The following is a 20,031-nucleotide window of genomic DNA, read 5'->3' on the forward strand; positions in this document are numbered from 1 at the left end:
CGTTCCAAACAGAAACCTGCTGTCCGTAACCTATCCTTAACTCACTCAAATCGCTCAAGACTTTTAAAAGTTTTTTTAAAAAATCAAGCCCCCATTTTGGTTCTGAGGACCTGGTCCTGAGGCTGTAAGTTTGCCAGGGCCCCACAGAGAAAGTCAGGGAGAGGAGACACGAGAGAGGGCTCGACAGAGCGGGCCCCGCCAGCGCAGCGGCCCCGGATGGCGCTGCCCCCCCGCCCCTGCCGCGGTCGGGCCCTGGCTCACCCAAAACTCTGCTAGCCTCGGCCCCAGCAGCCGGGTCTCAGCCGTGCGCACGTGTGCCAGGCAGTTCTAAAACACACTGGAATAAACTGCGGACGCGGCCTGCTCGTCCGGACACCTGTGGATGGGACCCTGGGGCTGGGGATACCGGCAGAAGGCCGGCCCTTACCCCAGGACTTGCTCCTGCCCCTTCTTCACTCCGTCAAGAAACCCCTGCAGCTCCCGGGCCCTCTTGCTGTCCACAAACCGCTCGCGAATGCAGGCGTCCAGGCACCAGGTGAACTGTGGGGAGGAAGCACAGCCAGGACGTGGTCACGACCGTGGCCCCAGGCAGCTCCCGGAGTCACCGCTCAGGTGCAGCCACCACCCCAAGCCCCGTGTGGTCCCAGCCCGGGACGGTGCAAAGGCACACAGGCCTGAGGTCCCACACCTGCAGCGGGCCTGGGGGTGCCCAGAGCAGGCAGTATTCACGCTCTGTTCTCGAGGGGCCTCTCTGGCAGCCCCCACTGCGGGGGTGGGGGCCACAGTCTCAAACCCCGGTGCCGCCCAGCCCCCCGGATGTGACGCTATCCCAGGCTGCATGGCATCCGTGCAGGAGACGACAGCGGCCCCGAAAGCCGCGTGCCTGGAGCGCACAAGCGGCCCCTCCGGGCTCGGAGCAGGGGAGGGACAGCGGCCCAGGGAAGACCAGAGGAATAACGAGCAGGTGAACACGGGAGACGCAGGGCAGCTGGCTCTGACTCAGGTGCCCCTAAGCCTGGGTGGCTGGGGTGGCGCAGGGGCTGGCACACAGCAGGTGGCCGGGTGGGCGGGCAGCCCGAGCCCTGAAGGGGGAGGGGCAGGCGGGGCTGCCACCTTGTGGCAGGGGTCCACAGAGCAGATGTCGCCAACGTCCAGCTCATGCAGGGACATGAGCAGCTCGGCGCGCAGCGTGCAGTAGTGCACGTTGCGGGTCCGCAGGAAGAGGGTCCGCAGGAACTGCAGCACCATGTCGTACAGCTTCACGTTCTTGCCCACCATCTGCGTCAGCTTCTGCACCACCTGGAGGGAGACCGCGCGCCCCGGTGTCACGACAGCCCCAGTGGCAGCGCCGCCCCAACCCGAAGCTCCCCCTTTCTGTGTGTTTGGTACCCAGTCTCCTCTGTCACAAGACGCCAGCTCTGTGTGGGGCGGGGGCAACCTGGTTTGTGAGGAGACGATCCCACACCAGACCCCACAGACCCTGAAAGGCCATCGGCCTGGGCCTCCAGCCCCCGGAGCTGCCCGTCGGCCGGCACAGGACACCGGGCCAGGGAGGAGGAACAGCGGCCACCGTGGCCCTGCCCGGGCGGCCCTGCTCCCTGCGTTTTCCCATGTTCAGCGCCTGTACCCCTTCCTCGGCAGGGGCCACCCGCCTCTGCAGCCCAAACCCCGCGCGGAAGTCTCCGGCCACCTCTGCCAACAGGAGGGAGCGCGGCTTACTGCGCGACCGTGAACAGGACCCAGGCCTCCAGCTCTAACGGTGTGAAACAGGGAGGGCCACCTGGGGAAATGGACGCCACAGCCCCCCAACAGCCACCAGGCTGGACGCTGAGCGCAGGGTGAGCAGGGACAAGGCAGTGGGCACCGGCCAGGCAACCTCGAGGGCCCCCAGCAAGGCCTCTGTAGCAGGCTTCATGGACCCCGACGCGCAGAGCGGGCCTGGAGCACAACCCACATCTCAGCACGGGGGCAGCTCCGGTGTGGACGAGAGCTGCCAAGTGCCTGCCCTGACCACGGCCCGGCCCCACGGCAAACGGGAGGTGGCACAGTGCAGGTGCCGGCGCACAGGCTGGCTGGGCGCAGAGCCGTGGCCCTGGGGGCCGTGGGCGTTCCACACACCTGCTGCACTCTCCTCCCCTTGCCGGCAGGCAGGAGGGGGATGTGAAGAGCAGCAAGAGACCACAGGCAGGAAGGAGCGTCACAAACACTGGCCAGATCCGGGGAGAAAGCATTAGGTCAGATCCCACTTCACACCAAACACACAACCCCGAGCGAGAAAGCTGAACAAAGAACCAACGAGACACCCCTGCGCCGCTCAACCAGGATCTGGGGGCTCCCATTACCTCCCTCCCCTGTTAAGCCATCATGCGGGAGCAGGTCAGGCAATTTCAGCAGACTCCCTCCCAAACTCACTGAGAGGAGCTGAAGTCTCCACGGTGGCCTCCACCCTCCCGAGCTCACCCCCACCCCCACCCCCCCTGCTTGCTCTTGGCTCCAGCCACATCAGTTCATCTTCCCAGACAGCCGGCCTGCCTGGGAAGGCAGAGCCTGTGCTCACACCCCAACCCGGCTCTTCTTCCTCACTCCCGGACCCCAACCTGCCCAGCCCCGCCTCGCCTCGCCCTGCGACCTCACATCTCCACGGCCCTTGTCCACCCCGCAAGCCCCAGGCGCCCAGCACGTGACGTTTACTGTGGAGCACCTGCTCCCTCACACACTGCAAGTGCCTCCGGCAAACAACCTGGCCTCCAGAGTCAACGAAGGGTGCAGGCGCCTACAGCAGAAAATCAGAACTCAAGCAACATTTGTCAAAGTGATGACCGAATCAAACGCAGAAGGAAAAGACAGGCGCCTGGCTGGCTCAGTTGGAAAAGCACGAGACTCTTGATCTTAGAGTTGTGTGCTTGAGCCCCATGTTGGGTGCAGAGATGACTTAAAAATAAAATCTCTAAGGGCGCCTGGGCGGCTCAGTCGGTTGAGCACCCGACTTCCACTCAGGTCATGATCTCACGGTTTGTGGGCTCAAGCCCCGCAGCGGGCTCTGAGCTGTCAGCACAGAACCTGCTTCGGCGGCTTCACATTGTGTCCCCGCCCCCTCTCTGCCCCTCCCCTACTTATGCTCTCTCTCCCCCTCAAAAAAACGAACAAAAAGTATTAAAAGTAAAATCTCTTTAAAAAAAAGAAGAGAAAGAAAACTTCCCAGAGCCAAAAGAGAACACAACAAGCTTAACCAGGAAGGCCTGCCGACTCACTGAGCACCAAGGACATCAAACCAGAGAGGTGCACGTTAGCCCCCCGCGGCCGCCCCCAGCCAGACAAGCGCCCCCTTCCCAAGGCCAGAACCACTGAAACGTGCACGGGGGGTGGGAACCAGGGTGGTCGGGGCGCCCCGCTCCTCACCTCGCCCTGGCGCCTCGTCTTTGGGGAAGGGCTAAAGAAATTGTGCAGGACGGAGAGCTCTGCGCTGAACAGCGCGCCCTCCTTCTCCAGGATGTACTGCTTCAGCAGCGGGGAGACCTCGTCGCCGAACAGCGCTTGGTTGTCCTGCCAGATCTGCCGCTTCACCTCCACAGCGCAGGCCCGGTACAGCTCCTTGTCGGCCATCACCAGCCTCAGCTTCTTCTCCGGGACCTGCGGGACCGTACCCGCCACCCGTGAGCGGCCCAGGCGTCTCCCTCAGGACAGGTCAGGAGGCCTCAGCTCCCCCAGCAAAGACCACCCCAGCCCAGCGCCACCAACCGGGGGTGCCGGTGACTGGGCCCCAGGCCGCAGCACACATAAAGCAGCAGCCAAGCTGAACACAAACAGCTCTTGCCGGGTCGCCACTGGTCCCACAAGCCAACTCACACACCAGGCGTCAGCATCCGTGGGGCTTGTTGGGGGAAACCCAGTGTGCAAAGCACGCCCCGGGGCTGCTCGGGGTTTGGGCAGGCAGCTCAGGAGGGCTCCCCAGAGCTAAGGTGCCAGCCTGACGAAGCGCATGCTCCATGTCTCCAAGCGAGGGCTCACGCAGAGAGCGCCCTGAGCACGTGGGCCCACGGGTTTTACCTTGGGCAAATGTTTCATGACACACATCACCACTGGCTGCAGGGACGGCATCTTCACCAGAGAAAAGCTCTTTTCCAGGAGATCTTCCAGTTTCTTGTACCTGGAAAGAGTCATGTGACTAAGGGAGCAGCACAGGACCGAGTCCGAAGCAGCTGTCCACTTGTCGACAGACAGATGACGGATCAGGGGATGGGTGTCCGTGGGCGGGGCACGCCAGCAAAGGCCCCCTTTTCCAGCAGGGGTGTGCGGCCAATGGAACCCTAACTGCTGCTGAGTCCTCCCGAGGCTGGGAAGGGGGCTGCTCAAGTCACCCGCCCACCTACCTCTCCTCAGCCTTCCCCTCCGAGGCGATGGCGGACACGCGCTCCAGCAGCTTGTCCCGAAGCTCGTCAAACACCGACTGGTGGAACTCCAGCCGAGGTGTCCCATGCAGGTCCAAGAAAGGCAAGGCCGACTGCAGGGACGGCAGCAGCACACCATTCTCTGTCTGAGGAGACACAGGACCAGGGCGGGGGGTCGGTTTTGCTTACTGGGGCTAGGTGCGCAGGGAGGCAACAACGGAAACCTCGGTGGCTGCCACGCCTGGCCAGCACCCCAGATGCCCTGAGTACCCAAGAAGGCAAGGGTCCCTCCCCTGGTTATAACTGCAAACCCCGGAACCCAACCAGAGGTCCATCAGCGGGGAACCAGCTCAGGGCATCCGCTTCCTCCATTCGCAGAACGGACGTCTGCCCACCTCCCACGCGCCCCTCGCCTCCGGCAGGGCTCACGCCCAGGCCGCCAGCCTCCCCACCGGGGCCCACCTGGAACTGCTCGATGGCCTTGAGCGGCTCCGTGCAGTTCGTCAGCGTCTCCTTCAGGTCTTCACCGTTGGCCACGCCCAGGTCCTGCAGCCCCGCGAACATGGCCGAAGCCCCCGCGCCTGCCCGGCTCTGCTCCCCATCCCCGNGGCCGGACCTCGCGGCGTGCGCCACCTCTGACCCTGTCCTCCTCTGGGGCCACAGGAGAACCCGCGCCCGGGGCCAGCAGGGTGCTGCGGAGCCCCTGAGGGTGCGGGAACCGGGGAGGGGGCCGGGCACGGGAGAAGGGGTGCCGCCGGCGGGGTCGGCCTGCTTTATGTATTTCAGAACTGACATTTTAACCAAGGATATTTTATGTTTATAATCACGAACAATCCTGTTGTTGACCTCACAGCAGCCTTTTAACGGTGGGAAGAGTTTTGCTTCAAGAAAAGGAGCGTTCAGCCGCGGAAGCTCCCTGCCCTGGGGCCTCAACCAGGCGCACAGCCCCCCCCCCCCTTGTCAGACCGGGACAGGGATGACGCTCACAGCACAGGGTTGTTGCAAATGCGACTAAAATCTAAGTGTGCCTCCAGAGGTGCCCAACAGAGACCTAGCAGAGACCTGGCGGCAAAGTGGGATCATGACCGAGGATGGCTGCCCTCCTCACCGGGAGCGTGTAACCCCAAGTTCGCCCGAGGTGGTGGCCCTCAGGCTGAAGTGTCCAACCTGACACTTTGCAAATTCAACTCTCACCTGTCATGGTGTCCCTTGTCCTTTGGGTGCAAGCAGCTCACACAGTCAGTGGGCACTGCCTGGTCTGACACACCCTGCGAGGGCTCCCCGTTGCTAGGTGTGCAAGCCCCTGGACCCAGCTTTCAGCCCTGTGCAGGCTGTCGCTTCACCAGCTCGTCTCCTTTCACCTGAACAGCCCTGTACCTTCCCAAGCTTGGCCACGCGAAACACCACATCTCCCTTCTTGTGTGCATTGGCTTCTGAGGTTTATCCTGCTAGAAATTCCCTTCACGTTGCCCAGCAAACTCCTGATCATCTTTAAAAGTCAATTTACTGCCTCCTCCAGGAAGCCCTCCCTCCTCAGCCCAGCTAGAGGGGATTGTTCCATCCTTCCAGCTGGTACCACTTCTGACCTGGAGCACTAGGAGTTGCCAGTGGTGCAGCAGCGAGCAGAGCTTCTGGTTCCCACGCCCCCCCCCCCCCCCCCCNGCCGGTCAGCCGCGGGCCCCAGGATGGCCATCTGCAGCCCCAGTGCTCTGATTCCCAGGGGGTGCTGGCACTCAACGCCCAGCCGTTCCGCCCTAGAGGAGGTCGCAGGTGCGTGGCATTCAGACCCTCTGGGCCTTGGCCTCCCTGCAGAATGGGGTGATGTCCACGCCACAGGAGCAGCTGTTGCAGTGCCTTTGTGAAGGGGCCAAGCTCTGGCCCAGGACTTGGGTGGCACAGGGAGGATCCCTGGAGGAATCGGTGCAGTCACCACCAGCTGCAGTGAGGCCCTTGGAGGGAGGCACTCTTGGTGACGACCCCTGGGTAGTGGGCAGGTTGCTGCGGAGGGCAAGGACAGGGCCCTGACAAGCGAAGGTGCTGCGGCGCGGCCTGCACAGCCCCAGGCAGGTTCATAGGGTCTTTGGGCAGGAGCTGAAGGAAGTAGGGCCAGGCCCTGAGACGCCGATCCTCTGGGCCCTCCCTGGTGGCTGGCTAGGCTGGCAGCTGGACCAGTCTGCTGGGTGGCACAGCCAGGTGAGGGGGTCCTGCACTGCCAACAGGTCTCCCTCCCATCCCGTCCCCAGCCAGGAAGTCCCAGGCTGCCACCCCACCCACCCTAGAGAAGAGAGCACTGAAGGGGAAGCAGAGGGAGACCCCTGGCCGAGGAAAGCCACGCACGACAGGTGGGCAGCAGGCCACATCTGTGGGACAGCTCACCAGTCATAGACACAACAGAGTTGGAAAGAACCGACAGCATCTCTGTATGGCGAGTGGCTGGGCAGGTGGGGGCCTCGGGCTGGGCCCTGCTTGTTGTCTGCAGCTCACTAAGGGATTGCCCAGCCAGGAGGCGGATCAGAGGCGCCCAGAGGGTCAGAAGGCCAAACTCGGGCCCCCAGGGAGACCAGGGGTCCACGGATCACCCGGTGGCCAGTTTGGGCCCAGCGGGCGCTACAGCGTGCAGAAGGGTCCCGTGTCGTGGCGCTTGGGCCTTCTCACGCCTTGGATGACCACCCCAGGCGCCGAGGGGAAGCGTGAGTTATAGCAATCCTCCACGTAGTAGGCAGCCGGGCCGGGGGTGTGGGCTGCAGAGAGAAGGTGGGACCCCCACCAGGCTGTGGCGACGGCCACTGCACGGCTCCCATGTCCCCACCGGCTTAGTCCCCACTCCTGCCCCCGGCCTGGCCTCCGCCACCACAGGCCTCCTTACAGGAGCTGACCCAGGAGGCGAACGCCCGTGAGCGGCTCATGGAGAAGGCGGGCGGGCGGGGGTGCTGCAGCCGGCACCCGGGAGCGATGTCGTAGGTGTTGGGGCTGGGGCCCTTCTCGCCCCCCGGCGCCTGAGGAGGGGCCTGGAGCCGGGACTGGGCACGGTAACCCGCAAGGCCGGCCCAAATCAGCCCCGGGCGGGAACGCGCCTCAGCAGTCTTAGAGGCGGGGCGGCGGCCCCCAAAGCTGAAGGCCGGGCAGGCAGACTGGTCGAGGGGCTGATAGTCCGCGGGCGACGGCCACTGAGGGGAAAGAGGCTGAGGCCTGCAGCTCCCGNCCCCGCGGGACCCGTGCGGCCGGCCGTCCACCTTTTGCTCTTGCTGGAAGTCGGCCTTCTGCACGAAGGGGCTTTCGTTTTGGAACCACACCGTCTGCCACGCCCTGCGGCCTCCGCCCTCTGCAGCGGCGGCGGCGTGGTTGGGGACGGAAGGCTCGTAGCCGGAGCCCCACCCCCCGGGCAGGGGGTAGACGGAGTGGAGGGGCGCAGGGAGGGGCCACGCACCGCGGGTGGGGTGCTTGCGGCCGACGCTGAAGTGGGGGTGTGGGGAGGACTCGCGTAGGGAGGCATCCGGCACTTGGTACGTGGTGGGGCCGGGGGTTTGCAGGTCGGTGACGACGGGTGGGCGTCGCTCCAGCGCTGGCGGGAGGCAAGCTCTGGGCCTAGAGTCTCCGCAGGCAGGACCTCCCCACCCCTGGCCGCCGCCTCAGGCCAGACAGAGGTAGGGCCTAGCCAGGACCCTTACTCACGCTCCCTCAGGTTCTGGGTGCAGATAGCGGGGAGCCCCGGGGGGGGCGCCGTTTGGATCCTGAGGCCGGGCTGAAACTCCTGCAGCCCTGGGGGCCGCATCTCCTCCCAGGTGGCCCCCGGCTGGGGGCCCAGCAACAAGACACAGGCCTTGGGCCTACAAGAGGGACAGAAAGGAAGCAAGAGCCATCCAACCAGTGCAAAGGCCACTGCGTTCGGGCTGCCCCCCCAGCCCCCCACCCCCCTGGGAAGTTACTGGTATGGCACAAGTGTCTTCTGCTTCAGCGGGCCGTGGGTCCAGTGTTTGCCTCCATTGATGTAAAAATTTGCCATGAATTTCACAGCCTTCTGGTCAAAATTCATTGTCAAAGTGTCTGGCTCCCTTCCCCAGGGACATCTCGGAGCTCTGTGACCTCACCGGGCCCTCAATGGGCCTCAGTTGCCAGGGACTCCCTAGAGAAGGAACACTTCCAGCCCTCCGAGGGGGCCCTCCCCTGGCGTCAGCCTTGGCCGGGGGGACCCCTAGTCTGCCCCAGTGACTCCTGGCCTGGCCTCATTTCCTCTCTTCTCTCCTCTTATCCCTACCCTCTCCTCTCATAGAATTCGGGGTCCCCTGGAGGGCCAGGGTCTACTTTAGAAGGGCTTCTGGGAGGACTCAGGCCTCCGCACAGGGATGAGGAGAGGGTGGCTGCTCTGGAATGCTCGCTGTGCAGTGCCGTCCAGAACGAGGTGGTAGGGGGTTGGGTGGAGGGATCCAGGGAAACTCCCTGGAGGAGGAGGAGCTCTCGCTGGAAGCCCAGCTCTCAGAAAAGGAAAGCGGTGGCAGGTGGGTCTGGGTGAACCATGCTGACCGTAGAGCTGCCTGGTGGCCCAGGCAGGGCAGAGATGTGGGGGCCTGTCTTCCGCTTAGGAGCACGGAGGCTGTAAGGTGTCACGGATGGATGGGACCGCTCAGGCTGAAATGCGAAGGAATAATAAGCCCAAATGAGTGAGAGCCTGCCCGGGCGCCAGTGCCCTTGCTGTGCCTCCTCCAGCTGAGCAGCCTGCCAGCCCCGGCCCTGGTCTTGATCTTATCGGTGCAGACAGGGCCCAGTCAAGAATATCTTCTCCTGCAGGCCCGCCCTACCCAGACCCGGTCCCTTTCTCTCCAGATCCTTCCCATCCAGCATTGACCCTGCCTGGCCTCCAGGGGCGCTCCAGATGGAGGAACAGATAGACAAATGGAGACTTGCTTGCGGAAACCTGTGTCTCCTTAGGGTGAGGGGCTCACAACCGGGGCTCCGGGCCCCTCCCTCATTGCACAGTGTTCTCTGAGAGCATAATTGACGGTGGCTGCAGGCGGGGCTTTATTAGCAAGCACTGGACGTTTGGGTTAGTTCTGATTTCTCCCTGTAACACATTTTACTGTGATGGATGACAGCACAGATGTCTTCCGCCAAATGTCAGTCGTTCCTTAGGGTAGATTCCCACGAGTGGAAGCACCCCGTCAAAGAGTGTCATGTCTTGTATGGACGCGCTTTGTAGTCCACAGTTGCTGTCCGGACAGCGCCTGGGATCTTGCTGGCAATGAGCATCAGAAACTTCCAGCGTCAGACCTCACCAGCGTTTATTTCAGGCTCAACTTTCTGTCTGTGTATGGACTCTGGGGTCTTAAGAGGTTCACATTACGTGTGCCTTTTTCTATCATTGTGTTAATTTGTCTTTTTGCTTTACAAAGTCTTTATGCTGATAGCATATCTGTCCATAACACTTGTTGCAATCTTTTCTTCCCAATTCGTAGTCTGCCTTTGAGTAATTTTTGTGTTCTTTGACAGGTACTAGAATCTGCTAATCCTTTGCTTTTGTACTTCCCTTTGTGTTTATAGTTGGAAAGTCATTCCTAGACCAAAAATAATAATAATAAAATCAGGAGTTGTTTAGAATGGAAAGCGGTGCCCAGTTCCAGGGGAAAGGCTCTCCGGGCAGAGTTGCAGCAGCGCTGAAGCTCAGAAGCCTTCTGACGAGGCTTCCCACGATGCTGCGAAGCTTCCAGAGCCTCTGGCCTCGGGAGCAAGCCTGGTGGGGAGGCTGCTTTCCCGCTGGCTACTGGCCTCCCGGGGGCAGCAAGAGGCCAGGCCTGATTCTACCCCGCAGTTCCTGGCAGGGCCACCACGGCTGCCCCGGTTTTCTGAGCCCAGAGGTCCTCAGTGTGACAAGCCTGCTGCTTGTCTGGGCCGAGGTGGCCCACCTGTAAAATGGGAGCACTCCCAGGGTTAAGGGAGGGGCCGGGCCCAGGTAGGGCCCAACAATGGCAGGCCTCTTCACAATGGTTTCCAGGCGACAAGGACTCCTCTCGGGGAAGGGAGTCAGACACTGAAAGGGGCTGAGCCCTCAAAGGCGCTATTGAGGCAAGATGACAGCTACTCAGAAACACAGCCTCTTTACGCCAGAACCTCACTACATCCCTGGGTAAGTGCTGGAGCCCTGAGGGAGGCCGGGGTCCGTGGAGGATGGCAGAGTGCGGCTGGGGCCCAAGGGCGCAAGGCCACCTGTGAAGACAGCACCAAGCTAGTCTCTAGGGAGTGGGGGTGAGGCCTGGGAGCGCCCGGAAAGGCCTGGGGCAGAAGTGCTAGGGCAGGGCTGCCCCCAGGGCCCGAACCCCCCTCCCCTCTGGCACCCTGCCGAGAGCCCTACCAGATGGCCCACAGGTCTGGTAAGAGCGGAAAACACCAGGGCCCAACAGCTGGCAGAGGCTGACGAAGTATAAACCCCATAGAATGCTGCATGTCTTAAAGACAGAAGCCTCCAGAGTAAACTGATCGCCCAGGCTGCCAGGCTGCCTTACTAGGTACCCCCAAGGTAACCACTAAAATAAAAGCAAGTCCTCTCTGGAATACATGTGCACACGTACACGCCTACACACAGATCCATGGGAAAGAGAAAAGTCTGGGGCACCTGGGTGGCTCAGTTGGCTGAGTGTCTGAGTTCAAGCCCCACATTGGGCTGTCTGCTGTCAGGGAAGAGCCCCCTTCAAAGATCCTCGGTCCCCCTCTCTCTGTCCCTCCCCTGCTTGTGTGTTCTCAAAAATAAACATTAAAAAGAATAAAAGAAAAAAGTCCAGAAAGGAGTCAGACCCAACTAGCCACAATGGTTCTGGAGAAGCATGAGGTCAGGTGACACAGAAGAGGGCTCTGACCCTTCTTGCCTCAGTCCTGCTAATCTCTAACTAGCAATTATTTATTTTTGAGAGACAGAGCATGAGCAGGGGAGGGGTAGAGAGAGAGAGAGAGAGAGGGAGATACAGAATCCAAAGCAGGCTCCAGGCTCTGAGCGGTCAGCACAGAGCCCGACACGGAACTTGAACCCACAAACCACGAGATCATGACCTGAGCCAAAGTGAGACGCTTAACCGGCTAAGCCACCCAGGCGCCCCCACTTTGACAGGTTTTTAAAAGAAAACAATTCGCCCTCCTTGGGTCATGCCCCACCGCTACTCCCCTTCGGGGCCTGCACTGGGTTGCCCACACTCCTCCTCTGGTCTCTCAGAACACACTCAGCTCAGCCTGTTGCCTCCTCCCAGCAGCCCTCCCGCCTGCCTCTCAAATGCTGGCTCCATACAGATGGCTCCTGGCCTCCCAGGTGTCCAAAGTCAGGAATGCCTTCCCGGGATACCACGTCACGTAGACTGGGCTGTGCCTTGGTCTGGTCCTGGAACCTGTCACCATCCCCATAAATGCTTCAAGGGGGCAGAGTTCCCCGTGTCATCTCTAAGCTCCTTGTTCATGGGTGGCTGGGCGGAGACCGTGTGGCAGTCTGAGGTGAATGACCGTGCGTCTCGCCTGCGGGGCAGGCCTATTCTCGCCCATTCAAGCCTCCCGAGCCTCTGAAGGCAGGTGCTCCTGGGATTCCCATCCTGCGAGGTCAGGCACCTGTGCCTGTGGCCAGCAGGCTGGGTCCGCGCCCTCCTCTCAGGGGCCCTGCCTCCCCTCCTCTTCCGTCCGCAGCTATGCCGGCTTCTACCCGCAGCTGCGCTACCAGGTGGGAAACACCTATGGGCGCACCACAGCACAGCTGCTCACAGACCCCAGCGTGCGCAAGAGCCCCTGCTCGGTGCTGTCCCCCGTCTCCAAGCCCAAGTTCATCGAGGACTTCAGCAAGCCCAAGCCACCTCTGATCCCCTACCGTGACCTGGTTGCGCCCTACATCCCCCACTACACCGGTGAGCCGCCCGCCCGCCCCAGGCTCGCCCTCCTGCCTGCCATCGCTCACACTCACCCTGTCCACACAGGTCTGAAGCCCTACAAGAACTTTGAGATCCTGGGCCGGTTTCCACCCCACGAGGAGCCGCCGGAGGCAGAGAACGGATCCAGGGAGGTCCTGCTGCCTGCGGGCTTCATGCCCTACCCCCCTTACCCCCCGTGCCCACCAGGCAGGAAAGGGGACTCCAAAGATTTTGGACACCCAGGCCTGCGGCTGGCATATGGGGAGGAGGGCTGGAAGAGCACCACCCCTGCCCACAAGGCCCCTGAGCCGGCCCAGGTAGCTGGACGGTGTGCTGGGTTTAAAGCCTCACCCCTGCCAGACCCCAGTGGGGCTGCAGCGGTGACTTGCCCCTCCTGTCCCAGCTGTACCACTGCAGGAGGGATGAATACCCACCCCCAGGCCACCAGCAGGAGACACTGGACGTGGGCAGGTTTCAGAGGCTCCCCCAGCTGGACCACCCCAACCTGATCCAACGCAAAGCCATCTCAGGTGGGTGTCCAGGGCCTGGGTGTGCGCACCCTCTCGTCCCAGGCAGGATGAGGGGTGAGAGCAAGTGAGGAGAGCTGCCTGTGGGTCCACCCCCAGCCCCGGCCCCGCCCCCGCCCCGCCCCCAGGGCTGTTTCCTAGAGGCCAGCGTCTCCCAGGGTGGGAAGCTCCTGCCCACCGCCGCCACCAGGCCCCAGCAGGCTAGTCTAGGGTTATGAAGGGGTTATGCCCAGAGGCAGCGGAAGGGGACCTGGGGCAGGACCCTGATGACTCCCTCCCCTAGGCTATGCTGGCTTTGTCCCTCGGTTTGCCTGGGTGATGGGGGTGAATTACCGCGAAGGTGTCACACGGGCCATGGACGAGTTTGACAAGAGCCAGGTACGAGGACATCATACTCCTGCGCCCGCTCCAAGTGCCCAGCATGGCCCACTCGGGTGGTGTCCACACCTCCTGGCAGGAAGGAGCACGGCCAAGGCTCAGCCGGCCTCCCCAGAGGGGGCTGTGAAGGGCAGCCTTCCCTAAGGCTTGGGGAGGGGATGCTGCTCCCCCTCTGTACCCCCTCGTCCTTCTGGCCAGATCTAGGCTCCCTGCTCCCCAGCATTGTGGGGAGAGGGTAGGGCAGGGGAGCCCTTGGGAGCACCAGCCCAGACCCCACCATTACCTGTTGCGCTTACTGGTTGGGGAAGGCAGCATGTCAGCACCTGCCTGTTTCCACAGTTCCTGTTCAAAAATCCCATCTGTGCTTTGGGGGAAAGGCTGCCCAGAACACACTGGCCCAACACCACCATCTATAACAGCCAAGGCCTGATCCCTTTCTACATGGGGTTTATACCATGTGAGTACACACCGGGTCCCTTACCTACCTGCTCAACAAGGACACAGTGACCAGGCTGCTCCAGGAAGGAGTTGGGTGACTGGGGTGCCATACCTGCCGCATACCACTGGCGCAGAGCCAGCTATATGGCCCCAGGGTTCACCCCCCCGCCCCCCAGTGAGGAGGGGGCTCCCCCCCTTACTCAAAGCCATGGAGGCTGGCCACTTCCAGACCACGGGGCCCCTCCAGAGTGGTTCAGTGTGGGTGGGCCAGGTGGGTGGGTGCCCAGGGCGGCCCTCCGAATGCCCTTCCTGGGCGAGGGGCAAGGCTGGGGCTCAGCTGCAGGGTCACCCTCACAGCCATGCAAGACAACTACGCGCTGACGTTCGGCAACAGCACCCGCAGAGCATATCAGAAGGAACTGGAGAGGCGAAACCAGACACTATGAAAATGCTTTAATGGTGGCGTCTGTACAGCATGTGACGTCAAGACAGGAAAAGGAGCAAGTGCACACAGAAACATGGCTATCGGAGAACAGATTGTGAGCGATTAAAGAGTTCACACAGCTTCCACACGCTTTACCGGGTATCAGCTCTAGGCCACCTCCTCCTCCGCCTCCTCCTCGAACTCGCCCTCCTCCTCGGCCGTGGCGTCCTGGTACTGCTGGTACTCGGACACCAGGTCGTTCATGTTGCTCTCGGCCTCGGTGAACTCCATCTCGTCCATGCCCTCACCCGTGTACCAGTGCAGGAAGGCCTTGCGCCGGAACATGGCCGTGAACTGCTCCGAGATGCGCTTGAACAGCTCCTGGATGGCGGTGCTGTTGCCGATAAAGGTGGCTGACATCTTTAGGCCCCGGGGCGGGATGTCGCACACAGCGGTCTTCACGTTGTTGGGGATCCACTCGACGAAGTAGCTGCTGTTCTTGTTTTGGACATTCAGCATCTGCTCGTCCACCTCCTTCATGGACATGCGACCCCTGAACACTGCGGCCACGGTCAGGTAGCGGCCATGGCGGGGGTCACAGGCAGCCATCATGTTCTTAGCATCAAACATCTGCTGGGTGAGCTCGGGCACCGTCAGGGCCCGGTACTGCTGGCTGCCTCGGCTGGTCAGTGGGGCGAAGCCGGGCATGAAGAAGTGCAGGCGGGGGAAGGGGACCATGTTGACAGCCAGCTTGCGCAGGTCAGCATTGAGCTGGCCGGGAAAGCGCAAGCAGGTGGTGACCCCGCTCATGGTGGCTGACACCAAGTGGTTGAGGTCCCCGTAAGTAGGTGTGGTCAGTTTCAGGGTTCTGAAGCAAATGTCATAGAGAGCCTCGTTATCAATGCAATAGGTTTCATCTGTGTTTTCTACGAGCTGGTGGACCGACAGGGTGGCATTATAAGGCTCCACCACCGTGTCCGACACCTTGGGCGAGGGCACCACACTGAACGTGTTCATGATCCTGTCTGGGTACTCCTCCCGAATCTTGCTGATGAGGAGGGTACCCATCCCAGACCCGGTCCCCCCACCCAGGGAGTGGGTCAGCTGGAAGCCCTGCAGGCAGTCACAGCTCTCAGCCTCCTTCCTCACAACGTCCAGCACCGAGTCGACCAGCTCCGCACCTTCCGTGTAGTGCCCCTTGGCCCAGTTGTTCCCGGCACCACTCTGACCTGTAAGAAGGCAGCCGGTCACTCTTTGCTGGGCATGTGGTCACCACTAGTCACCCGTGCCAAAAAAGCCCAAATGACACGGTGTAAAGGAACACACAGAACTCAGCCGGCAGGTAAAGCAAATGGGCCTCCAACCGATAAGACAAAAGGCTGCTCAATTAAAAATTAAGTTAGGGATCCAGCCAAGATGGCTTACCAGTAAGCCATCCCCTCCCACAGGCGGCCCCTGCCAATTCTCAAGGACAGATGAGCTGCAACTCAGCTTCCACTGCCTGCAACTCGACGTTTGTAGCAGGAAGATTACATTTGCTGACTCCTTCCCTGCGGCTGGACAGCTGGGCCTCCCTCCCAAAGCCGCTTTAGGAGATTGAGTGCCTCCAGGAAGAGGAGGAGGGGGTCCAGGGGCGATAGCTTCTGCCCAGGGGGCGGACTGAATCACAATCTCAGCTCTGCGGTACCCACGGGTGACCTTGGCCACCCCTTGACCTTTGAGCCTCCTGGCGACCAAGCCGCCGCCCAGCCCCCACCCGCGGCTCACCGAAAACGAAGTTGTCTGGTCTGAAGATTTGGCCGAAGGGTCCCGAGCGCACGGAATCCATGGTGCCCGGCTCCAGGTCCACAAGCACAGCGCGGGGCACATACTTGCCACCTGGGGCGGGGGAAAGGGGAGGAAGACGTCAGCGAAAGAAGGGCCGCAGGGGAAGGCAGAAAGGGGTTAGGGAAGGGGCGTGGTGTCTCACCGGTGGCCTCGTTGTAGTACACGTTGATCCGTTCCAGCTGCAGGTCGCTATCGCCGTGGTAAGTGCCGGTAGGATCGATGCCATGCTCGTCGCTGATCACCTCCCAGAACTGCGAGAGACGCCGGCGGGCCGGGCCGGGGCTGAGTCANNGCCCGGCCCGGGGGCCCTGCGCCGCCGCCCCGGCCCCGACCCCGGGCCGGGCCGCAATGCGGGTCGCTGCCCGCCCACCGGCCCTCTGCCGCCATCTTTTCCGCCTCCCGCCCACCCGCCTGAGAGACCCGCGCCGGGGCCCGGGCGCCCCACCGCCCACCTTAGCGCCGATCTGGTTGCCGCACTGGCCGGCCTGCAGGTGCACGATCTCCCTCATGGCGGGGACAGCGGCGGCGGCGGGGCGGGGNCCCGCCTCCGCCAGCCTCGTATTGGGCCGCGAGAACGAGGCTGGCAAGCGTCCTGGTTTGACTGGCTGTGCTTCCCGTCAATCCAGCAGTCTAACGCCCACCTTCCCAGGGCCGTTCGCTCTTCATTGGTCAGCCTCGGCCTCTGCTCTCCCTATCAAACACCCCTCCCTCGCGCTGCAGTACTCTGCCCATTGGGTGTTTCAAATGATTGATTTGCCCTCTCATTGGCTGGCTCCGGAGAGCACGCCGACCGAGGGCCAGCGTCCTGGTAACCGCCGCAGTGCCGCGGGGACGCGCGCGGGCGGCGCGGGCTGCGGGNTCCAAACGCCCGCTCCGGGGGCGGTCAGGTGAGGGAGCACGTGGGGCCTGGGCAGGGGAGGGGAGGGCGGGGGCCCGCCCGGCTGCCGCGCACTTGTTGTGGAGACGCAGCTGGCCCCGCGCCGGTCGCCGGGAGCCTCGGCCCCAGGAGCGCGCAGAGCTGCGTGGAAACGAGGGCGGGCCCCGGACCTCAGGGCTGCCCGTCCCTGCCGCCACCACCATACCTGGGCTTAACCAACGCTTTTCTTGTTCCCTAAAGTTTATGAAGAAGAAAAAAAAAAAACAGTTAAATTACACGTGGTCGTAGTTATAATCCGTCGTTTTAAAAACTTCGTTTGCACACGTTTTGTAACATTTTAAAACAACGAAATCACACTCGGGTCTGCATTGAACTCCCTCCCTTGCTGCGGGCGCTGGAGCCTCTCTAGATTCTGGCTTTCTTAGCGAACTTCCTACTTTCCTTTGTCTCCCGGCCCAGGGGTGTTGGGGGCAATACCTGGTTGCGTTCTCTAAAGGGAACGTGCACCCCGCGTGCCCCCCGCGTTACTGTGGTGTCCGTGCGACCTTACAGCCTATTGTGGATGCAGCGTCCGAAACTGAATCTGGATGAGATTGTGGAGACAAGCTGCAGGCTGGCGCAGAGCTTAGCATTGGCGTCCCCCGGAGGGGGCTGCAGCTGCGCGCCTCCGGACCGCAGTCCTGGCCTGGAGGGTGAGTCAGCGCGTCAGTCGCCGCGGGGCCTGGGGAGCCAGCCCCTCCCCCACGTACCTGCCCGGGAAGGTGGGCCCCGCCTCTGTCGCCCAGGGGTCTTCCCCGCTCAGCAAGTGCTGCGCCCACGGTCGCTGCCTGGCACCCTGGCTTCCTCACAGTGCCCTGCAAAGTAGCTCAGCTGCGCGAGCAGCAGGCGCCAAGGCCCTGGCTCTGCGGCAGTCCTGAACCCACAAACTGGGTGAGAAGGAGAGAAGCTCAGAGGTTCCGCCCGTGAGTCAGCGGGAGGTGCAGAGCCCGGGGGAAGGCTGCCCTTCGGGGTTAGAGCCTTCCGGCCTCATCCCCCTCCGCCAGGCTGGGTGGCCTGACATCGCCCCTGGCAGAGGCCCCTGCTTCCAGTGACCTGTGTCCACAGCTCAGCGTGGCACCTCCACGAGTAGAGGCTGTGTGTCTGCCCAGGGGTGAGCCTCAGAGCGCGGAGGCGCCAGGCTGTGCCCCTTGCCCTTCCCACTGCCGCAGTGGGATGGACACTGGGGACAGGACAGTACGAGCCTCCCGGCGGCTCTCAGCCTTGAGCCCGAGGACCAAGGTGGCTGCTGCCGCTCGGGGCCTGAGGACCCCGCGCCGCCCCCCGCGCAGAGCCGCAGGAGCTCCTGCCACAGTGCAGAGATGGGCCTTAGTGGGGCAGCGGGGCCTGGGCCCCCGGCCTTGAGCAGCGCAGGGCAGAAAGGGCCAGACGCGCTGGGAGGCCTGGGCAGGGGCCGTGCGCGAGCCGGGCGCCGGCCCTCCCGCCCCAGCCTGCAGCTGTTGGCGGCATCCACAGGCGCAGGCCCTGTGTACTGGTGGCCGTGGTCCCAGCGGGAGGGTGCGTTACCGCCAGGCAGGCGCAGCAGGCAGACAGTCCTTCGCGGCCTCAAAGGACCCGCAGTCAGCCTTTGTGGGTGGCCGCAGCTGCCCCGGAAGGAGGGGTGCATGGCGTACTTTCTTCCCCTCTCTCTGTGTCCGCACCGTGGCGACAGAAAACCTGCACCCCCCCCCATCTCCCCAGGGAACTAGCCAGGCCCAGCCCCACCTCCGGAACTTTCATCAGAGGGACCATGAGGCTCATGTCCACCCCTGGGAGCGTCCTGAGGTCACGGAAATCAGGGGGCACCAAGTGGGCGTGGATGAGCCTGCCGCCGGGGGCCGGCTCCCGTGAGCCCCAGAACAATAGTCACCTCCCTCAGTGGGCAGTGAACCCCAGGCTTCGGAGGCCTGGGAGCTTGCTGGGGGGGCCGGGGACACGGGGAGTGAGGGGACCGAGAGCTGGCGGCGGGCGGCATGGGGAGGTCTGGGAGTTCTGACGGGAGTGGAAGGGCGGGACCCGGCCGAGAAGTGGCCCCGGCCTCCTCCCGGGTCCAGGCGGGAAGCCCCAGAGGGCCTGCGGAGGAGGCAGCGCTCCCTGGAGTTCTAACAACTGGGGACGCCGGAGCCCTGCCCGGGGTCATCGCCGCCCCAACGGAGGCAGGCATGCGCCCCTCGGCGCCTGCCTTCTGGGCCCCGGATGTGATACTACTGAAGGAGCTTTCACTTTGGGGGGGGGATGGAGGTGTCGTATGAAGCCCTGGGGTGGGAGCAGGGGGGCCCAGACTCCCTGGAGTCAGCTCACGGGCTGCCAGGTGGACAAGCCTCACAGCATGGAAATCGGCTGCGCCACCTCTGCAGGGAGGGGCAGGGGGGGCTGCCCCCTCAGGTGGGGGTGACAGCGCTCAGCTGTCAGAGTCAGTGTCAGAGCCGAGGGGCTTGGGGACACATGGGCTCCAGGTGCAGGTGGCTCGAGGGGTCACCCACAGGATCTGCTTCCTGGGGAGGGTTGCTGAGTGCCTGCCCCGCTTGGGCCCACGGCAGCCCTGTGCCTCCCCGGACACCGCCCTGCGGCCGCCTGGTCCCCACAGCGCCCTCCTCGCTCCCTGTGCGTCTGCGGGACCCGTGGGGCTGGCCCCGGGAGAGGCCGCCCACGCCTGGCTCCGAGGGCACGTCTTCTGCCGCTGGCTCTCCCTGCTGCGCCCACGGGGCAGGGCCCCCGCCACGTCCGGCCTCCGCAGACCGGATTCTCTCTGAGGGGCGTCTCCACCTCGGGAGGGGCGGCCACTTGGCACCTTCTGTCCCTGGAGGCTCAGGAGAGAAACGGTTCCGGCCTGGGGCTCGGGGGTTAGCTGCGTGCCCGCACCCACACGGGCTTGCAGTGGGTCCCGAGTGTCAGGCAGGGGACAGCTGGCGCTTGCCCACCCGCACGTCCCCTCGGAGCCAGCTCAGGGGCCGTCCCCAGGCAGGGGAGTGAAGACCACTCACGCCCGGGTTACAGCCTTGTTTATTTGCAAGGGAGCCAAGCAAGGGGACTCAGAGGGCTCCCGCTGCTGGGACCCCCCCCAGCGCGCCCACAGGTCCGCGGAGTGGTGGTGCCCGCCCTTCACACCTGCTGGGAGGCCAGGACCTCCGGGTTCTCACAGCAGTGCACCTCCTTGGCGGCGGCCGGAGGGGGGCCGCGGGCCCTGCGGGGGCAGCAGCGGCCCACCAGGCGGTCCCAGGGCTCCAGAGAATGGAGCCAGAGCGGGAGCCAGGCCCAGGACCGC

At 63.3% G+C, this 20,031-nt stretch overlaps 5 protein-coding genes across 10 annotated transcripts in view; 1 reads left to right on the forward strand and 4 right to left on the reverse strand.

Annotated features, from left to right (window-relative positions):
• The window catches only part of NELFB (negative elongation factor complex member B), a 13,818-nt gene extending 8,635 nt beyond the window's left edge, over positions 1 to 5,183 (reverse strand). The window contains exons 1-6 of the mRNA XM_077771535.1: positions 4,851 to 5,183; positions 4,371 to 4,534; positions 4,048 to 4,147; positions 3,400 to 3,630; positions 1,114 to 1,299; positions 428 to 540 (exon numbers count right to left, since the gene is read on the reverse strand). Coding sequence (XP_077627661.1) covers positions 428 to 540; positions 1,114 to 1,299; positions 3,400 to 3,630; positions 4,048 to 4,147; positions 4,371 to 4,534; positions 4,851 to 5,183 — 1,127 coding nt within the window. The remainder of the gene's footprint in view (positions 1 to 427; positions 541 to 1,113; positions 1,300 to 3,399; positions 3,631 to 4,047; positions 4,148 to 4,370; positions 4,535 to 4,850) is intronic.
• A 1,601-nt stretch (positions 5,184 to 6,784) lies between these two features.
• STPG3 (sperm-tail PG-rich repeat containing 3) lies at positions 6,785 to 9,973 on the reverse strand. Of its 2 annotated transcripts, XM_077771550.1 has the most exons (7): positions 9,232 to 9,973; positions 8,910 to 9,014; positions 8,061 to 8,215; positions 7,816 to 7,950; positions 7,622 to 7,710; positions 7,255 to 7,555; positions 6,785 to 7,129 (listed from the first exon to the last, which is right to left on the reverse strand). In XM_077771550.1, exons 3-7 carry the CDS (start codon positions 8,158 to 8,160, stop codon positions 6,996 to 6,998), a joined length of 759 nt encoding a protein of 252 aa, XP_077627676.1. In that variant the 5' UTR covers positions 8,161 to 8,215; positions 8,910 to 9,014; positions 9,232 to 9,973; the 3' UTR covers positions 6,785 to 6,995. The 2 variants fall into 2 exon arrangements, with proteins under 2 accessions (XP_077627676.1, XP_077627675.1); XM_077771549.1 differs by lacking the exons at positions 8,910 to 9,014; positions 9,232 to 9,973 and adding an exon at positions 8,315 to 8,429.
• CIMIP2A (ciliary microtubule inner protein 2A) lies at positions 7,849 to 14,170 on the forward strand. 5 transcript variants are annotated; one of them, XM_077771547.1, is made up of 9 exons: positions 8,770 to 8,884; positions 9,210 to 9,315; positions 10,375 to 10,506; positions 12,042 to 12,256; positions 12,326 to 12,576; positions 12,663 to 12,789; positions 13,070 to 13,164; positions 13,504 to 13,621; positions 13,960 to 14,170. In XM_077771547.1, the coding sequence occupies exons 3-9, from the start codon at positions 10,451 to 10,453 to the stop codon at positions 14,046 to 14,048; spliced, it is 951 nt and encodes a 316-aa protein (XP_077627673.1). In that variant the 5' UTR covers positions 8,770 to 8,884; positions 9,210 to 9,315; positions 10,375 to 10,450; the 3' UTR covers positions 14,049 to 14,170. The 5 variants fall into 5 exon arrangements, with proteins under 5 accessions (XP_077627672.1, XP_077627671.1, XP_077627673.1 ...); XM_077771546.1 differs by lacking the exons at positions 8,770 to 8,884; positions 9,210 to 9,315 and adding an exon at positions 7,849 to 7,891; XM_077771545.1 differs by lacking the exons at positions 8,770 to 8,884; positions 9,210 to 9,315 and adding an exon at positions 7,892 to 8,032.
• On the reverse strand, positions 14,041 to 16,385 carry TUBB4B (tubulin beta 4B class IVb). Its single transcript, XM_077771542.1, has 4 exons — positions 16,306 to 16,385; positions 15,996 to 16,104; positions 15,794 to 15,904; positions 14,041 to 15,255 (listed from the first exon to the last, which is right to left on the reverse strand). The coding sequence occupies exons 1-4, from the start codon at positions 16,360 to 16,362 to the stop codon at positions 14,195 to 14,197; spliced, it is 1,338 nt and encodes a 445-aa protein (XP_077627668.1). The 5' UTR covers positions 16,363 to 16,385; the 3' UTR covers positions 14,041 to 14,194.
• A 3,367-nt stretch (positions 16,386 to 19,752) lies between these two features.
• Positions 19,753 to 20,031, reverse strand: part of SLC34A3 (solute carrier family 34 member 3) — a 4,510-nt gene continuing 4,231 nt past the window's right edge. Inside the window, exon 12 of the mRNA XM_077771536.1 lies at positions 19,753 to 20,031. This exon is cut by the window's right edge and continues 32 nt beyond it. Coding sequence (XP_077627662.1) covers positions 19,869 to 20,031 — 163 coding nt within the window. The 3' untranslated portion in view covers positions 19,753 to 19,868.

Source organism: Crocuta crocuta, unplaced genomic scaffold, assembly GCF_008692635.1.
Source record: "Crocuta crocuta isolate KB4526 unplaced genomic scaffold, BGI_CrCroc_1.0 scaffold1013, whole genome shotgun sequence".
NCBI classification, from domain to species: Eukaryota; Metazoa; Chordata; class Mammalia; order Carnivora; family Hyaenidae; genus Crocuta; species Crocuta crocuta.

Excerpts from the sequence above, each read along its gene's own strand:
- STPG3 (XM_077771549.1), bottom strand. The coding sequence starts at position 8,421 with ATGAATTTTGACCAGAAGGCTGTGAAATTCATGGCAAATTTTTACATC. Across the intron at positions 7,711-7,815 it reads CCGCAAGCACCCCACCCGCG|AGGGCGGAGGCCGCAGGGCG; the intron begins GTGCGTGGCCCC and ends CCGCCGCTGCAG. Across the intron at positions 7,130-7,254 it reads CGCCTCCTGGGTCAGCTCCT|CCCACACCCCCGGCCCGGCT; the intron begins GTAAGGAGGCCT and ends TTCTCTCTGCAG.
- CIMIP2A (XM_077771546.1), top strand. The coding sequence starts at position 10,451 with ATGACAGCTACTCAGAAACACAGCCTCTTTACGCCAGAACCTCACTAC. Across the intron at positions 12,257-12,325 it reads CTACATCCCCCACTACACCG|GTCTGAAGCCCTACAAGAAC; the intron begins GTGAGCCGCCCG and ends CTGTCCACACAG. Across the intron at positions 13,165-13,503 it reads ACGAGTTTGACAAGAGCCAG|TTCCTGTTCAAAAATCCCAT; the intron begins GTACGAGGACAT and ends CTGTTTCCACAG.
- TUBB4B (XM_077771542.1), bottom strand. The coding sequence starts at position 16,362 with ATGAGGGAGATCGTGCACCTGCAGGCCGGCCAGTGCGGCAACCAGATC. Across the intron at positions 15,905-15,995 it reads GTACTACAACGAGGCCACCG|GTGGCAAGTATGTGCCCCGC; the intron begins GTGAGACACCAC and ends CCCCCGCCCCAG. Across the intron at positions 15,256-15,793 it reads ACCAGACAACTTCGTTTTCG|GTCAGAGTGGTGCCGGGAAC; the intron begins GTGAGCCGCGGG and ends GCCTTCTTACAG.